The 17,182-nt window shown below is 48.7% G+C and overlaps 1 protein-coding gene across 1 annotated transcript; it reads right to left on the bottom strand.

Moving 5' to 3' along the window:
- Window positions 1–1,305: 1,305 nt before the first annotated feature.
- Window positions 1,306–2,832, bottom strand: ISLR (immunoglobulin superfamily containing leucine rich repeat). The gene is given in 13 exon segments (XM_049777995.1): window positions 1,306–1,675; window positions 1,678–1,708; window positions 1,711–1,912; window positions 1,914–2,005; window positions 2,008–2,037; window positions 2,040–2,273; window positions 2,275–2,325; window positions 2,327–2,497; window positions 2,499–2,582; window positions 2,584–2,610; window positions 2,612–2,686; window positions 2,688–2,759; window positions 2,761–2,832. Coding segments are annotated over 13 exon segments (1,326 nt in total). The 3' UTR covers window positions 1,306–1,490.
- Between the last annotated feature and the right edge of the window lie 14,350 nt (window positions 2,833–17,182).

The raw sequence follows: 17,182 nt of genomic DNA, 5'->3' as shown, positions 1-17,182 counted from the left end.
ACTGCGGCATGTCCAGGAACCCAGCTTTGGTCCCTGCTAACAGCTCTGGTACCATCAGCTCAGTGGGACCTGCAAGATAATGGGCAGGGTCTGATAATGGATTGGCCATCTCTGGAACCTCCTGGCCTTCCAGGTCAGGCTAGCAGTTCTGAGGGCTATGGGTGAGGCGACAGAAACATCTACCCCAACCCAGAACGTCTTGTCCCTTGGGAGTACCTGGATCTGGAAAGGGGAAGGACAGAGCCAGAGGGAGAGACATAGCTTGGACCTCTCAGAAAGAGGCAGTCCTGGGGGCCAGAGAGATAGCATGGAGGTAAGGCGTTGCACGCAGAAGGATGATGGTTCGAATCCCGGCATCCCATATGGTCCCCTGAGTCTGCCAGGAGCGATTTCTGAGCATAGAGCCAGAAGTAACCCCTGAGCACTGCCGGGTGTGTCCCAAAAACCAAAAAAAGAAAAGAAAAAAAGAGGCAGTCTTGGGTCTCACCCCATCTGGATACCTCCCCATCATTTATCAATTCAGCTGCTCTGCAGGCCAGAGAATTTCTGCTTCCTTTCCAGAGAACTCCAAGCTACTTTTTGTCCCTCCCCCTTCTCCATCCCTTGTCCCAGCTTCTTTCTCTGGCTAGCCTGTCTCCCCTTCCCTGTCTGGAATGGGATGAGGGAAATACAACCAAGTTTCCCTTTAAAAGCTCAGGGTGCCTTTAAAGAAGCCTAGCAATGATGCTCAGACCCACATGTTTGTCTTTTCTGCTCACACTCACACCTCTGTCTTTTCTGTCCTGTTGTCTGTGGGAGGAAACATCTGCAGCTTGTTCTATTGAACTCTGCTCCAACCCTGCACTATACTCACCCCTGGCACCAGGGCCTGCCTGCCATGGCGCTGCCTCACGCACGCCGGATGGCCCCTTCTGGTTGTTATCCTGGAGTGGGATGTTTTGAGGCCCCCATACAACACTCCAGATAGACATGAAGAAAGATCAGCAATGATGTTTATTTTCCTGCTTGTTCATCCCATTGCCTGATGGCGTACTATAGAAGCAGTCTAAGGAGGGAGGAATGATGGATGGTAGGATGCAGGCTGGTGAGAGGGAGAGCAGAGAGGATGCCCTCCAGTGGGCCTCCAGTCCCATAGAGATACCAGCCAAGTTGCTGCAAGGTCAGAGCTAAAGCAAGTTCCCTGTGGGCCCTCCACAAGCTTTCTCTCCCCTCCAGGCCCCATCCTACTCTGACTCTTTGTGGCAGTAGACTGGAAACTACCATGGTTAGCGGCTGTCCCCTGTGCAGGGAAGGCAGGTACTGGGGTCTGTGGTTAGCAGCAATGAGCTTCATAGCAGCCAGTGGAGAGGCAACTTTCCTGGTTAGTTTTGGACTAAAAATGGGCAAGTGAGGGATCCAGAAGAGCTGAGATGGGGAGGTAGGAAGATGTGCAGCCCCCGTAGGGACCTCAGGAATCGAAACCCCCAGAGTCCCTTGTACCAGGGGCGGAGTCAGCTACTCCAGCTGGCCTCGGTCAGGTGGGCTAGAAAGAAGTGAGGAAGAGGGAGCATGAGGCTCTGGCCCAGAAGGAGAAGCCCAGGGGGCTGCTGTCCCAGTCCCCCTTCTCCCGCTGCCCCCCCAGCAGCTTCAGGGGGTTCCCGTTGCGACTGAAGGTAGATGATGACCACGTTGTCTCTGGGCCTGAGGGCTGCACCTCGTTGTCCACTGTGGGTGCAAACCCTTGGCCTCGGTGCCTTTGCCGCGGAACCTGTGGCCCAGTGCATCCTCACCCCCTTCACCTGGGGTGGCCAGAGCCACATTCACTGAGCTCTCGGCACTGCCCAGCTCGTTGGTAGCTAGGCAGCTGTAGGTGCCCTCTTCTTGCTTGCCAAAGTCGGGGATGAACAGGCTGCCATTGGCAAAAGCCTGAAGCGTGGCTGGCTGCCAGCGGGCAGGATCCGGGCAGGGCTCGCCCATCCGCACCCACATTGGGGCTGGCAATCTCCACGGTGCTGCTGGGCGTCCTGGAATGTGCCAGTGCAGGCCGGGGAATGGGCTGGCCCCTCCACATCACAGTGCAGGGCCAGCACAAAGCCCGGCCGCAGCTCAGCACCGTCCTGGCTGGGCTGGTAGGTGAGCTGGACCGAGGGTGCAGAACAGGGCAGTGGAAGCAGGCGGTTCAGCGGGTGCCTTTTGAGCAGGCGAGGAGAGACACAAGTGATGTTGTCTTGTTCTGGGATGGACACGGTGGTGGTCAGGGCCCACGTCTTGAACCACATGATGCCGCAGGTGTCAGTCGAAGGGTTTGTCATTGATCTGCAGGTTGAGAGAGGGCCGGGTGAGCGGATGCCAAGGTGCCCTCGACTAGAGTGTGAAGGCGATTATGGTTGAGCTGCAGAGAGCGCAGGACACGCAGGCTGCGGAAGGCATCGCGGGGCACTGAGGTCAGCTCATTGCTGTCCAGCTCAACAGCTGCAGGGCGTCTGAGGTTGTGCAGGTCGCTCCAGGCGAAGTCGGTAGATGAGGATGTGGCTGAGATCCAGGCTCTTGAGGTTGCTCAGTGGGGCCAGGGCACCCGCCGCCACCGTACGGATCTCATTGTGGGGCCAGCCACAGGGACTGCAGCCTGGGCAACCTCCCGGAAGGCGCCTTCGGGCAAGGCTGGCAGCCGGTTGGCAGACAGACTCAGCGTGGTCACGTTGGCAGGGGAAACCGTGAGGCAAGGCCTCCAGGTCCCGTAGGCACAGTCGGCGATTTTGGAAGCCATACTTCTGGCTGTCAGTCACAGGGCTCGGGACAAGTCTCCACCAGGCCCAAGAGGACAGCCCCGCACTGCAGATATAGCTCCAGCATCTTGGCTCCTGTAGAGAAGGAGCACACTGCCAGTGACCCCTTCAGTCTCCCCAAAAGCACAGGCCTCTCCATGGGCCAAGCACAGAGGACCTTCAATCTCCCTCTCCATCCAACTAAGAACCCACCATCCCTGGCTTGCCCTCCCCCTGGGCCAGAAGAGGAAACTGAGTCCCTCCCTCCTCTCCTCCCAAGGTCTAGACTTGCCTAACGGAGGTCATGCAACTGCAGACTGGCTTGGTGGGGATCACAGTTCCAGCTCCTCCTCCTCTCAACTGCTCTGGGCCAGCTTCTGGCTGACTTTAAGACTTTAAATCTGTTCTGCAGTCTCCCCCATCCCCCTGCACTTCACAGATCTTCCTTGTGCCTCCCAGGTCCAGCCCACAATTCCTCCCACTTGAGCCCCCCCATAGGGCTTCAGCGGGTGGGGGGGGGACCTAGGCTGGCCTTGTGCAGTGCACACCCACCCACCCTAAGGTCCCCCTCGGCTCCTGCAGCAGCCAGCCTCTTCCATGGAAGTACTCTGGAGGCCTACTGGATTTAAAGGTTCCAAACAAAGCCCCAACAGGCTTGGGTGAGGTTAAGTCTGGGTTCAAGCCCAAATTTCTCTGGGATTTCAAGGGTTGCAGTTGTCAGAGAGAAGGACGCCCCCTGGATGATGTAAGCAAGGGAGAGTCCCCCAAGGGCCTCAAACCAACAGGGCCTCCCCCAACTCCTCTGCTGACTTACCTTCAAACTCTTCTTTCTTAGTCCAGCTGGGGCTTCTAAGATGGAACCAAAAAACAGCAAAAGAGGCAGTCAGTAGTCCCGGAGAATCTGCCCCTGAGCCCCAGAAAGTAGAAGGGAGGGGCAGCGAGTGTCCTGTCTCCCCTGGTGCCTGGAATTACAGAGGGGAGGCTGCAGGCGGCCCCACTCCCTTCTCCCAGCAAAAACGACTGTGACTGCTCTGCAACCAGGACCCGCTGTGTTTCATAAGTGACACCAGAAACTTGAGGAGAAGAGATGCCAAATTTTTTGGTGGTTCTCCCCCCCCCCCTCACTTTTAGCAGCTTCAACTTCCTTAAAGACACAGCACTATCTGGACAGGACCCAAGGAAAAGGGGCCAGGAGGGCTTTTACAGGGAAAGGGTGAGAAATGGAATCTTGCAGCTGGCCACTAACTCTAGCCCCCCCTTCAGAAAAGAATAAAATATAATGTGTGTGGGAGAGACTGGCTTTCTCCAAACTGAAACTATGTGAGTGATTGTATGTGTGCTTGTGTGTGTGTGTGTGCAAGTGAGACTGCTCTATGCGTACATGCATCGGCGTATACATTTGCGGGGTTTTGTTTTGTTTTGTTTTGTTTCGGTTTTTTAGGTGACAGCCATGATGCTCAGGGGTTACTTCCTGGCTCTACACTCAGGGATCACTCTCCCGACAGTACTCTGGGGACCATATGCAATGCCGAGGACTGAATCCATGATGGCTGAGTATGAGGCCAGTCGGAACCCTTCACTCTGTACTATCATTTCAGCCCCTGCATGTGTGCCTGTGTGACTGTGTGTGAGAGTGTCTGTGTCTGTGTGTAGGGGGCATGAGTGCGGGCATATATGCGAGACTGCATTTGTATGTGTGAGCTTGTGTAAGAGTGAAGTTGTGTGCATTTCAGCTTGACTGTGTGTGTTTATGTTTAGAAGAATGCGGGTATAAGTGTGTGAAGCACGTGTTTCAGTGAAATGCAGGAAACACTCAGGAGGCTTCAAGACCTTTGAAAAGTCAGTGTGTCAGAATCCCCATAAACTCTGAGGCTGGGGCTACTTTCAGCTCACACAGAAGTGTGGAGTCAATTCGAGGTGCCCCAGCCACCACTGTGCTAGGTAGGGGAAAAGCCGAGGAAGAGGCTCAGGACTGCTGAGCAGAGAGGCTCAGGATTGAAACCACTCAGCTGCAGATCCTCTGTCATCTAGACTGCCCATCTGCTAAGGCAGAGGGGTGGTGGAGAAGTGTCAATCTTTCTGGCAAATTCTCTATTCACTATATTCACTAATATTCACTAAACCCCTACACAAGACTGGCTGCATTGCCCTATGACCCCCCTATGTATGGGGGGCTGAAGAGAGAGAACAGGGGTTAAGGGGCTTGTCTTGCATGTGGACAACCTTGAGTCATTCTCTTGCAATGGGGATGATACCTCTAGCCCCACCAAGAGTGATCCCTGAGCACAAAGTCAGGAATAAATCCCAAATGGCCTCAAACTCCATCAGCTACAATAAAAGAAAGAAAGAAAGAAAGAAAGAAAGAAAGAAAGAAAGAAAGAAAGAAAGAAAGAAAGAAAGAAAGAAAGAAAGAAAGAAAGAAAGAAAGAAAGAAAGAAAGAAAGAAAGAAAGAGGGGGCCGGAGAGATAGCACAGGGGTAAGGCGTTTGCCTTAGACACAGAAGGACAGTGGTTCAAATCCCGGCATCCCATATGGTCCCCCGAGCCTGCCAGGAGCGATATCTGAGCATAGAGCCAGGAGTAATCCCTGAGCACTGCCGGGTGTGACCCAGAAAAAAAATAACAAAAAAAAAAAAAAGAAAAGAAAGAAAGAAAAGAAAGAAAAGAAAGAAAGAAAGAAAGAAAGAAAGAAAGGAAGGAAGGAAGGAAGGAAGGAAGGAAGAAGGAAGGAAGGAAGGAAGGAAGGAAGAAAGAAAGAAAGAAAGAAAGAAAGAAGGAAGGAAGAAGGAAGGAAGGAAGGAAGGAAGGAAGGAAGGAAGGAAGAAGAGAAGAAAGAAAGAAAGAAAGAAAGAAAGGAAAGAAAGAAAGAAGAGAAGAACAGAAAGAAAGGAAAGAAAGAAAGAAAGAAAGAATAGAAAGAAAGAAAGAAAGAAAGAAAGTAAGAAAAGAAAGAAAGGAAAGAAAGAAGAAGAAAGAAAGAAAGAAGAAAGAAAGAAAGAAGAAAGAAAGAAAGAAAGAAAGAAAAGAAAGAAAGAGAAAAGAAAGAAAGGAGACTAGCTAGTCGCTTTCCCCAGAGAGAAGGTGAGAAGGTCCAGGAGAGTGGGGCTGAGGAGAGGAGCTGGAAGGAAATGGAAAGATGAAGGGTCCCCTGACCTGAACTTTGTGACTGGTGTAATCTTGCTCCCCTCAGACTCACCTTCTACATCCAAGCTACAAGCTGCCTGACCCTTATCTGTATACCTGATGGGATTCTGCTCGTGACCCAACTTACCCCCTTGACAGGAAAAAGGCAAACAGCTACAATCTTTGACTGAGAGCAGTCCTGTAGGGTCCTGACCCAGATTCTCTCATTCATATTCTTCTGCCCCTTGGGAAGGCTGGGAAGTCCTGGGAAGCTCAGGATATCCATGCTCAGGATATTCTCCTGATGTGAGCTCAATTTGCCTACAAGTGAAGCTCTGTCTTTCATCATCCTTATGCATGAGAATTTTTTATTTTGTTTTGGGACTATACCCAATGGGTCACTCCTGGCTCTGTACTCAGGTATTACTTTTAATAGTGCTCAGGGAAGCAGATGGAATCCTGGGAATTAAACACAACCTACAAGGGAAACACCCTTCCTGTTGTACCATTGCTTTATCCCCAAGATATTCTAAACATGGTAGGTCAACCAACATATATTTAGGGCCCATAAACCAGAAGGGAAGATCAACCATTTCAGTGCCAATTAAGGTGGCTTCCTGATGAGGAAGACTGACTGTCTTCTGCTTAGCATACCATCTTCTCCATACATGGTCCATCTCTTCTGTGAGCCTTTGAGGAGCTCAACAGACACCACCTAGTCACCCTCTCCAAACTAAAGCTATGACAAACTAAAGTATGACTGGCAGCTTGGACTGGTTCCCTCTTCCCTCCCTCCACCTGAGCATTTCAGGCATCTGTGGAATAGAAGTCTTCAGGGACCACCACAGCTGGAGCTATAAGAGCTCTCTTGGACATCCAGTTTTCATTTCAGGAATAATCTGTCTTCTGCTATTCATTCACTGCTGTTCTATCAGAAAAGAGGCAGAGGAAGAAGGGTCCCAGCCATAGGCACATTGGCACACACAGGATCTCAATAAACACCCCTTAAAGACTCAAAGAACTGATGAGTTGGATAAAAACACCAGGCACAGAAACTTCTGGAAGTCACTGTGCCCCTCCCCCTTTCTATATCTGTGCCCAGCATCCTGGGGCCAGCATCCTGGAGTCCCCATCACAGCACATTCTAATCTAGAGGGTTTCACAGCAAGTAGAAAATCTACATTCTCTTAGGTTGTGAGTAGGGGAGTGAGTTTTGGCTATACTGGGAAGGGGCCCCTTAACCCCCACCCTGCAAGATGAGTGACTGCCAAACCATGAATAGCTGGGGGTTGAGAGCAGGAGCAGAGGGGCCACCCTCAGAAGAACAGAAGTCACTCACAGCTCTTCCTCACCCATCAGCTCTCACAGCTGCCTAAGGGGTGCTACCGTGTTCTACCTTCAAAGGAAAGACAACTGGTAAGAGCTTCAGCTACACAGCCATCCCTTCTTTTAACCCTTTGAGACTCCAATTCCATCCTCTGGGACTCCACCCACTCCTCTGCGGCTCCACCCATATTCTGAGGCTCCACCCATCATCTGTAGCACCACCCATTCCTAGAGACTCCACCCATCCTCTGGGGCTCCACCCATCCTCTGGGCTCCACCCATTCCTTGAGACTCCACCCATCCTCTGGGGCTCCAACCATCTTCCATCCACCCCTTCCTCCCAGGCTCATATATTTGTCAGAGGCCCAGCCTTCTAAAGCCTAAGGATGTGGCTTCTTTTTCTCTCACTGCCCTTTCACTCTCCAAAGACTGTCACAGACTGAAAATTGCCCTTGAAAACCTGTCCCACGAGAGTTAATGTGAGCAGTCCAGGCCAGCAAAGGTAACAGCTGCCTGAGCCCCAGCTGGCAGCTTTCCTCTTCCAAGCAGGGCTGGAGGGGGTGTGGTTTAGGGCCCCGGGGAGACTGCGGACTGAGCCTCTCCCTCCCACCAGTCTAAGACTGGGAGGCTCTTCCCAGCCAGTCCTCCCCTTCACACTGTATAAAGTGTGGGGAAAAGGGGACCGCTGTTGGCTGTCCTGGTCCTAGTGGGCAGGCCAAAGGGATGGGAAGGTTTGCCAGGGCAGGGCGCTTCTAGGGTTAAAATGCAGGCAAACCTCCCAACCACTGGTCACCCCATAGGGGATACGTGCTCACATCTTCCATAGTTTTCTTCCTGTTTCCCCCTCCCCTAGCCCACCAGCTCTGCTGAGAGACCCAACCCTTTCTCCTCCCACCAATCCACAACTGCTGGCACCAACAGCTCCCTTACCCCCGAAGAGTGCCCCTCTCCCTGTTGACCAGGCAGGCGGCTGCTGCCAACGTCAGCTTTTTCTGAAGGCGGGGAAAAAAAGTGAGAGAAGAGGAAGAGAGAGAGAAGAGAGAGAGAGAGAGAGAGAGAAGAAGAGAGAGGAGAGAGAGAGAGAGAGGAGAGAGAGATAGGAGAGAGAGAGAGAGAGAGAGAGAGAGAGAGAGAGAGAGAGAGAGAGAGAAGAGAGAGAGAGAGAGAGAAGAGAGAGAGAGAGAAGAGAGAGAGAGAGAGAGAGAGAAAGAGAGAGAGATATCCTGGAGAGGAGGGGAGCAAGTGAACAAGCTATTGAGAGAGACAGACAGAGACAGAAAGGAAAGACAGAGAGGAGAGAGAGAGAGAGAGAGAGAGAGACAGAGAGAGACAGAGAGAGAGAGGAGAGACAGAGGAGTAGAGAGAGAGGAGAATGAGAGAGGAGGAGGAAAAAGAAGAGGGAGAGAGAGAGAGGAGAGAAAGAGAGGGAGGGAGGGAGGGAAGGAGAGACAGACAGGAAGGGGAAGGGAAGGGAAATAGATGTGTGAGGGACAGAATTCAGCAGGGAAGGAACTGAGAACTGACTGAGAAGTGGAAAGAGAGGAGGAGAAAGGGGACAGAAAACCTCCAGGGAGAGCTACCCTAGGATAAAGGGAAGGAGTTGGAGACAGACTTGAGGGAAGAGGGAGACAGGGCATCAGATGTGGCCAGCTGAGCTTTAGGGTTATTGCCATTTAACCCAAAAATTAATTTTTCTGTTAGTTCTTGGACCGTTCCTGGTAAGTGGTTAGGGCTCTGTGCTACGGGTATCACTCAGGCGGGGACGTAGAGGATCCTATTGGTGGTGGGGATCAAACCTGGGAGAGCCACATGCAAGACAGATGTTTTACCCCTGTCCTGTCTGTAGTCCCAGACTGGCCTTGATCCCACCCTCTCATATTCCCCATGCAGTTTGCTAATATCGTTATTGGAGAAAGTTTGGCTGCCCTTGGGAGAGAGGGTGTCTTGTTGTAAACCTGCATTGTCCTGGGGAGAAAGAGGGTGGCCTGAGCTCAGAAAATGGGATTCTGATAGGCCGAGAGATAGCATGGAGATAGGGCATTTGGCCTTGCATGCAGGAGAATGGTGGTTACAAATCGCGGGTATCCTAATATGGTCCACTGTGCCTGCCAGGGGCAATTTCTGGAGCTCAGAGCCAGAGTAACCCTGAGCACTGACTGTGTAACCAAAAACAAAACAAACAAAAAAAGGAATTCTGGAAGGCACTCTGTCTATGCCCAGACTACATACATGTGCATGTATGTGTGGCATACCTACCAACTAGGAGGACTTTAGGAAAATCTTCCCTTTCTAGGCCTTTGTTTCTCTGTACCATGTGAGCTGGATAAAAGGGTCCTAAAGGGCTCAAGGCAGGAAGGTGAGAGAAATAGTACTGCAAATAGGGCACTTGCCTTGAACATGGACAACCCTGGTTTGGCACTGGATATAGTTTTCCAAGCCCTACCAGGAAGAAGGAATTCCTGAACACAGAGTGAGAAGTAGACCCTGAGCATCGCTGGGGGTGGCCACCCAAACAGCAATCAAAGGCACAAGGAGGGGCTCTGGGATGGCTTGGTGGCGAAAATGTGTGTCCTTCATACTTGAGATCCCAGTAAGATCTCTGGAGCCACAACCAAGTGCTCAGTCTTGGCACTGTGACTGAGTATGTGCAGATTCCACCCGAAACATCATTAATGCAGGGAAGGAGATGCTAGTGATAAAATGAAACAAATCTAATCCTTCTTTCTTCGGCCCGTCAAAATCGTTCCTGTCACAGGAAGTCTCTGCCATGTGTGTGTGTGTGTCTATGTGTGTGTGTCCTGCCACAGTCTTCAGTGTGTTTGCATACACAGCTGCTGGTGGGAGCCAGAGTGATAGGACAATGGTGCGGCCACTGCCTTGCACATGGCCAATCCAGGTTTGATACTCAACTCTCCATATTGTCCTATGAGCCCCACCTAAAGTGATCCCAGAATATAGAGTCAGGAGTGAGCTCTGAGCACTGATGTGGCCCCCAAACCAAAACAACAACAAAAGAGTTGTGAGGGTACACAGAGCTCTGTGGGCCCTGAGGTGTGTGTGGGTTGGGCCCTGGGGCAGATTCAATTTTCCCAGGTATCAGCTAGCCCAGAGGCTAACCTAGATACTGCTGGCCTAGATTTTGGCCTCTGCCCAGCTGGGTCTTCTTCTGGACGGTGCTAGGCATGGAAAAGGGTCCTCATGAACACAAAAGCTGCACTGGGCTTTTTGAGCTGGCTCCCTGAATCCCTACTTTTCCTTCCTCTGGTTCTTCTATTTGGGGGGGGGGTGGGGAGGTGTCTGTTTTTTTTTTTGTTTTTGTTTTTTTTTTATTTTTTATTTAAAGGGATTTGAGCCATACCCCACAGGGTTCAGGGCCTATTTCTCTCTGTGTTCGGGAACACTTCTCAGGATTTTCAGAGGATAGGTAGCTTATGAACTAGGCTCAGCCATGCCTAACTCAGCAAGCCTGATCCCTCTATTCTCTCCAACCCTTGACTCTTTCCTTAATTGTTCTCTAACCTCTGCTTGCAGACTTTGCCTTCTCTTAGCAAGAGAAAGACCCTTTGAGCCCCCTTAGGTCAGCTTCTCCTGTCTTCTCCCCTCCCTCTGTTTTATTACTCTTCCTAATATTTACAATCCCACCCCTTGAGTATCCACCTCCCCAGACTGAACAGAGGACCAGTGGGCAAGCACTTGCTCCATGTACTTCATTGCATTATCTCTAGAGCTGCCAAAGAACAGGAGCTCAGCAGGTGACCCATCAGTTACTTGGATTTATTATTATCATCATCATCATCATCATTATTTTTCATTTGGGGGCCATACCCATTGGCATTCAGGGGTTTACTCCTGATTCTGCACTCAAAAATTGCCCTGGCAGGAGACCATATGGGATGCCAGGGATTGAACCTAGGTTGGTTGCGTGCATGGCAAATGCCCTACTGCTGTGCTATTGCTCCGGCCCACTTATTCTTGAGGTGAATAGACATAAGGTCCTGAGTTTGATGTCTGTTTCATCTGGCAATCTAAGCGTGGCTTGGGGGTGGTCCTGCTGGCCCCAGCACTGCTGGGACCCAAGGAGTACACATCATACGGCCTGAGCATTGAATACATAGGATGCTTGCCTTGCACATGACCAACCTAATTAAACACTACATATAGTTCCCTGAACATGTATGATCCCCGAGTACATCTGGATGTGGCCCCAATTCTCTGTCTGTCTGTCTGTCTGTCTGTCTGTCTGTCTGTCTCTTTCTCTCTCTCTCTCTCTCTCTCTCTCTCTCACACACACACACACACACACACACACACACACAGAAAAGAATAAACTAACAAACAAAAGGCACATCTTATGACGACGCACACAAAATATTCTTTTTGGATCGACTCTACTATATTCTAGGCTTTAATGAAACCTGGTTTACTGACCTCTTGAAAAATGATCTTCAAGCAAAGAGCACCCTAATGTTAATCTCTGATGGCTTCTCTCCATTAAAGTAAGAAACTAACCATTCCTGAGGTTATGGTACCTGCCCAGCACGTTGCTGTAACCATGACAAATGCTTCAAATCCCAGCCTCCCATATAGTCCCAGGTATGACCCCTGACTAAAGAGCCAGAAGTAACCCCTGAGCACTTCAAGGTATGGGACACCCTCTGAAGTCATTAGACACTTTTTTTATGTTTTCTGATATTCCCACTAAGCTTGTAATCTTCTTTTGGTTATGAAGTTATGATTGGACAGTAGCATTTTGTCCATAGATTTTTTTTTTTTTTTGGCCTTTGTACCATACCTGATGGTATTCAGGGATCACTCCTGGTGGTGCTCAGGAGATCATATGGGGTGCTGAGATTGAACCCAGGTAGGCACACATGCAAGGCAAGTGCCTTACCCATTGCATTATAGCTCTGTCTATCAAGAATCTTTAAAAGTTAAAAAGAAGTCAGCAGGCTGGAATGATAATACAGTGGGTAGGACACTTATATAAGTCAAATTGGGCTCAATCCCAAGTACTTGTGGTCCCCAGAGCACAGAGACATCCCTTAATAATGCTGGGTATCTCCCCCAAAATAAAATTAGTTAAAAAATAAAATAAAATATTTAAAGAAAAAGAAAAAAAAATGGTCAACAAGAACCCAGTTAACATACCATTCCTTTGTCCATGTAAGTGTAGCTGAAGTAGCCAGGCTTCACCTTTCTTCCCTTCAGTCCATGATCATGGCATCTGAGCTGTCTGCAAAAGAGGCAAGGCAGCCATGGGGTAGAATAAATACATTCCATTTTCTTATGCTCCATCAATTGTCAATGACATGCCATGTTACTTTTCCTTTATATTTGGGTAATGGCTTTTCTGTACAGCTTTTGAATGAATGTCCTGCAATTTCTAATTGCTTTCTTTATTCTGATTGTCAAAAGAATAATGTGCCTTCACCAAATACTCAAAATGACCCAGCTTTATATATATATCTCAATGTGCTGACATACTTTCCCTTAATTATGTTCCTTATTGGCACATGAGCTACTGAACTTCTGTGTGTGTGTGTGTGTGTGTGTGTGTGTTGTGTATTTATTCTCATGCCATTGGAAACCCTTGAAACCCTTGCATGCAGAAGGACGGTGATTCCGCCTGCAAGTAGCAATTTCTGAGCGTAGAGCCAGGAGTAACCCCTGAGCACTGCCAGGTGTTATCCAAAAGCCAAAAAAAAAAAAAAAAAAAAAAAGAAAGAAAGAAACAAAAAAAAAGAAAAGAAAACCCGTGACCTTCTCAGCTGTGGGTCCCAGAAAGCAGTGGGTTGAGAGAGAACCTGACAGAAAAAACTACTTGAAGCCTCAATTTTCTCCCTGATTTACTATCATACGGCTCCTTCTTAAAAAACCTCCATGCTGGGGCCAGAGAGATGGCATGGAGGTAGGGCGTTGCCTTGCATACAGAAGAATGGTGGTTCAAATCAGGCATCCCAAGTGGTTCCCCGAGCCTGCCACGAGTGAGCATAGAGCCAGGAGTAACCCCTGAGCACTGCCGGGTGTGACCCTCCAAAACAAAACAAAACAAAACAAAACAAAACAAAACAAAACAAACCCTCAATGCTGGGTAGTGGTCCATCCATTAGGGTCCGTCACTTGGGAATTTTGAGATTTCCTTTGTTGGAAGTACTTTCAACTGTCATTTCTCTTTCCTCCTCCTTCCCTGGGCCTCTGGGCCCAACCCCACTCTGTGACCCTGTTAGATCTCAAGTGCCATATAACCCAGATCATTCCTGAGACTTCTCCACAGGTCAATCTCAGTCTTTCATTTTATTTATTTATGTATTTATTTATGTATTTATTTTTGGTCTTTGGGCTACACCTGGCGGCGCTCAGGGGCTACTCCTGGCTCTGTGCTCAGAAATCGCTCCTGGCAGGCACGGGGTACCATAGGAGATGCCAGGATTTGAACCAGCGCAGGTCCTGAGTCGGCTGCTAGCAAGGCAAATGCCCCACGGCTGTGCTATCTCTCCAGCCCTCAGTCTTTCATTTTAGTGTATGACTTTTTTCCAGCAGTGCAGGGGCTCAGGAAGACCACAGCAATACTTGGCTTCACTGTGTAATCTTATAGTTTAGAGCTCAGATGAGGATGAGGTGGAGACCCTGAGTAGGGGAGCTGCTGAGAAAGCCTTGCAAGACTGGATCAGTGGTCCTCAAACTATGGCCCGCGGGCCACATATTGTATTTGTATCTGTTTTGTTTCTTCATTGCAAAATAAGATATATGCAGTGTGCATAAGAATTCGTTCATTAGTTTTGTTTTTACTATAGTCAGACCCTCCAATGGTCTGAGGGACAGTGAACTGGCCCCCTGTTTAAAAAGTTTGAGGACCCCTGCTGGAGATAAAACATGGATCTTCCAGTCCGGAGAGATAGCATGGAGGTGGAGCGTTTGCCTTGCATGCAGAAGGATGGTGGTTCGAATCCCAGCATCTTATATGGTCCCTCGAGCCTGCCAGGAGTGATTTCTGAATGCTGAGTGCTGCTGGGTGTGACCCAAAAACCAGAAAAACAAAACAAAAAAACAATAAACCTGGGTCTTCACCCATGTAAGTCCTGTGCCTGTTAGTTTGGTTTCCTGACAGTGTGCTCCATATTTTAATCCATGACCCCCTCTCTCCCAGGAGAAAGGTAGTCATGAACATAGAAAGTAGGAAGAAAAAAACTGGGGGTAGGGTTACTCTTGGCTGTCTGCTCAGAAATAGCTCCTGGCAGGCACGGGGGACCATATGGGACACCTGGATTCGAACCAACCACCTTTGGTCCTGGATCGGCTGCTTACAAGGCAAACGCTGCTGTGCTATCTCTCTGGGCCAGTATTTATTTGTTTGTTTTGGGCCACACCCAGTGGTACTGAGGGCTTACTCCTGGCTCTGTACTTAGGAAACACTTTTTTGTATTGTTTTGTTTTGAGGGGTGGGGGCAATGCTTTGGAGTTTCTCCTGGGTCTGCACACAGAAATCAATCCTGGCAGTGCTCAGGGACCAAATGAGATGTTGGAGATCAAACCCAGTTTAATCATGTGCACAGCAAATGCCTCACCTGCTGTACTATCTCTCAGCCTCATCTGGGATCACTTCTGATCAGAGTACCCTATGCAGGGCCAGAGATTGCACCAAGTCAACCACTATACTCTCCAGCTCCCAATGATTATTTTTAAATATAACTTTTAATTGAATCACTATGAGATATACAGTTACAAAATTGTCCATGATTGAGTTTTAGTCATATAATGTTTTAACATCTATCTCTTCACGGGTACACTTTTCACATCACCAATGTCCCCACTTTCCCTCTGGCCCCCACTCCAGCTTGCCTTTTTGGTAGACATTTTTCTTCTAAGAGTCTGTTTGTCTTTCTCTATTCCTTTTACTGTGGTACTGTGATTTGCAATAGTATTACTGAAAGGGTATCATGCATATTGTTTTACTTTCTTTCACCACCCCGTTCTTATACAGAGCAATAATTTCCAGCCATCATTGTCAGAGGGGTCCCTTGCTTACCCTAAGTGAACTCTCTTCTAGTAATAATCTTTTAAATTCAGAAGCCACCTTATTTCTGGGGGCCAGAGCGATAGCATAGCAGGTAGGGCCATTGCCTTGCATGCGGCTGACCCGGGTTTGATCCCCAGCATCCCTCCCATCTAGTCCCCTGAGCCTGCCAGGAGTAACTTCTGAGTGTCAACAGATGAGGCCCAAAGACAAACAAACAAAAACAAAAAAAGAAGCAACCTTATTTCTAAGAAAGAAGTCAAAAACATAAACAAACAAAAAAAAAAAACAACCTTATTTCTAAGAAAGAAGTGTTTTGTTTTTGTTTTTTAACGAAACAATTCCAAGTCATGCCTATATCACCTGGGACTTGTTGGGTTCAATTTGTCACCTTTTGCTATGGTCTCTTCAAAGATCATCAAGCAGTTTTGAATAAGCAGCAAATAAATTACTTTTTCACAGTAACCCTTTCTTCTCTCGGTAGATTTTCAAATTAAAGATGACTCAACAGTTTGAAATTTTTACTTTAAATAAGGCCAACTTTTTTTTGGGGGGGGGAGGGGCTGTCACACCAGGCAGCACTCAGGGGTTACTCCTGGCTCTGTGATCAGAAATTGCTCCTGACAGGCAAGAGGGACCACATGGGTTGCCGGGATTTAAACCACCATCCATCCTGGATGGGCTGCTTGCAAGGCAAATGCTTTACTCCTGTACTATCTCTCTGGCTCCCAAATTAGGTCAACATTTTAACATCTTTTGCAAAAACTCTTGTAGGCATATGTATAAGGAAGTCATCTCCTTCCATTTCTATAAATAAGAAAAGCTCAGTGAGTGCTTTTGTAAACCTTGAGGAAATGGAAAAGTAAACCCAAAGATAATAAGACTGTCACAGGTCTACTGATAGACCCTCTCTTTTTAGTAGTAGTATGTAAAATTGTCCCCCCCAAAATAACAGCAACAACAACAAAACAGATAGCACAGTAGTCCACAGGAAGATTTTAAATTCTGAGAGAGATAGATAGTACAGGGATTAAAGCACTTGTTTAGCACAAAGCTGGTCCCAGTTCAAATTTTGACCCCATGTATGGTTCCCTGAGTACCACTGGGAGTGTCCCCCCCTGCCAAAAACAAAAACACAAAGTCCCAAAGAAACAAGATGTTTAATTCTGTCTCTGCTAAGAAATTTATAGGCTAAACATTGTTCTCCAAAACTTACATTTGCATATGTAAAGGGACCCCAGAAACACCCAATTTCAGAGTTTCTGAAGATATCCTCATACCCACAAGCAATTCTCAGTCCCCAAAGTATTCAAGAATTCAGTTCAGGACTGGAGAGATAGTACAGGGGGCTCTTTCAGGTTTGATCCCCAGCCCCCCATAAGGTCCCCTGAGCACCACCATGAATGATCTCTAAGTGTAGAGCCAGGTGTAAGCTCTGAACACTGACAACTGTAGCTCCAAAACAATGACAAAAATAATTCAGTTCAATTTCTCCAATGTCCACTCAGTGAGCATAAAGGGATGTAGAGGGAGGTCTGTCCTTAGACTCTCTCTAGATACCCGGCCTAGGGCCAAGCAGGCCCCTGTGCTTTTCACCACAGACCTATAAACATCCTCCACAAATTTCTGCTGCCAAATGGCACGTTCTAGTTTTTAATTTGTGTTTTCCGGTCAACTGGTTACAAACAAGAGGCTCTCAGGTCTCTATACTTAGATTTGGTTACTGTGCTAGAGTGGTGTTTCTGTTTTTGTTTTTGTTTTTGGGCCACACCCGGTGATGCTCAGGGGTTACTCCTGGCTATGCGCTCAGAAGTTGCTCCTGGCTTCTTGGGGGACCATATGGGACGCCGGGGGATCGAACCTCGGTCCGTCCTAGGCTAGCGCAGGCAAGGCAGGCACCTTACCTCCAGCGCCACCGCCCGGCCCCCAGGAGCTATTTCTGAGCAGACAGCCAGGAGTGACCCCTGAGCATTGC

This window comes from Suncus etruscus, chromosome 1, assembly GCF_024139225.1.
Source record: "Suncus etruscus isolate mSunEtr1 chromosome 1, mSunEtr1.pri.cur, whole genome shotgun sequence".
NCBI classification, from domain to species: domain Eukaryota; kingdom Metazoa; phylum Chordata; class Mammalia; order Eulipotyphla; family Soricidae; genus Suncus; species Suncus etruscus.
This window is presented reverse-complemented; position numbering and strand designations above follow the sequence as displayed.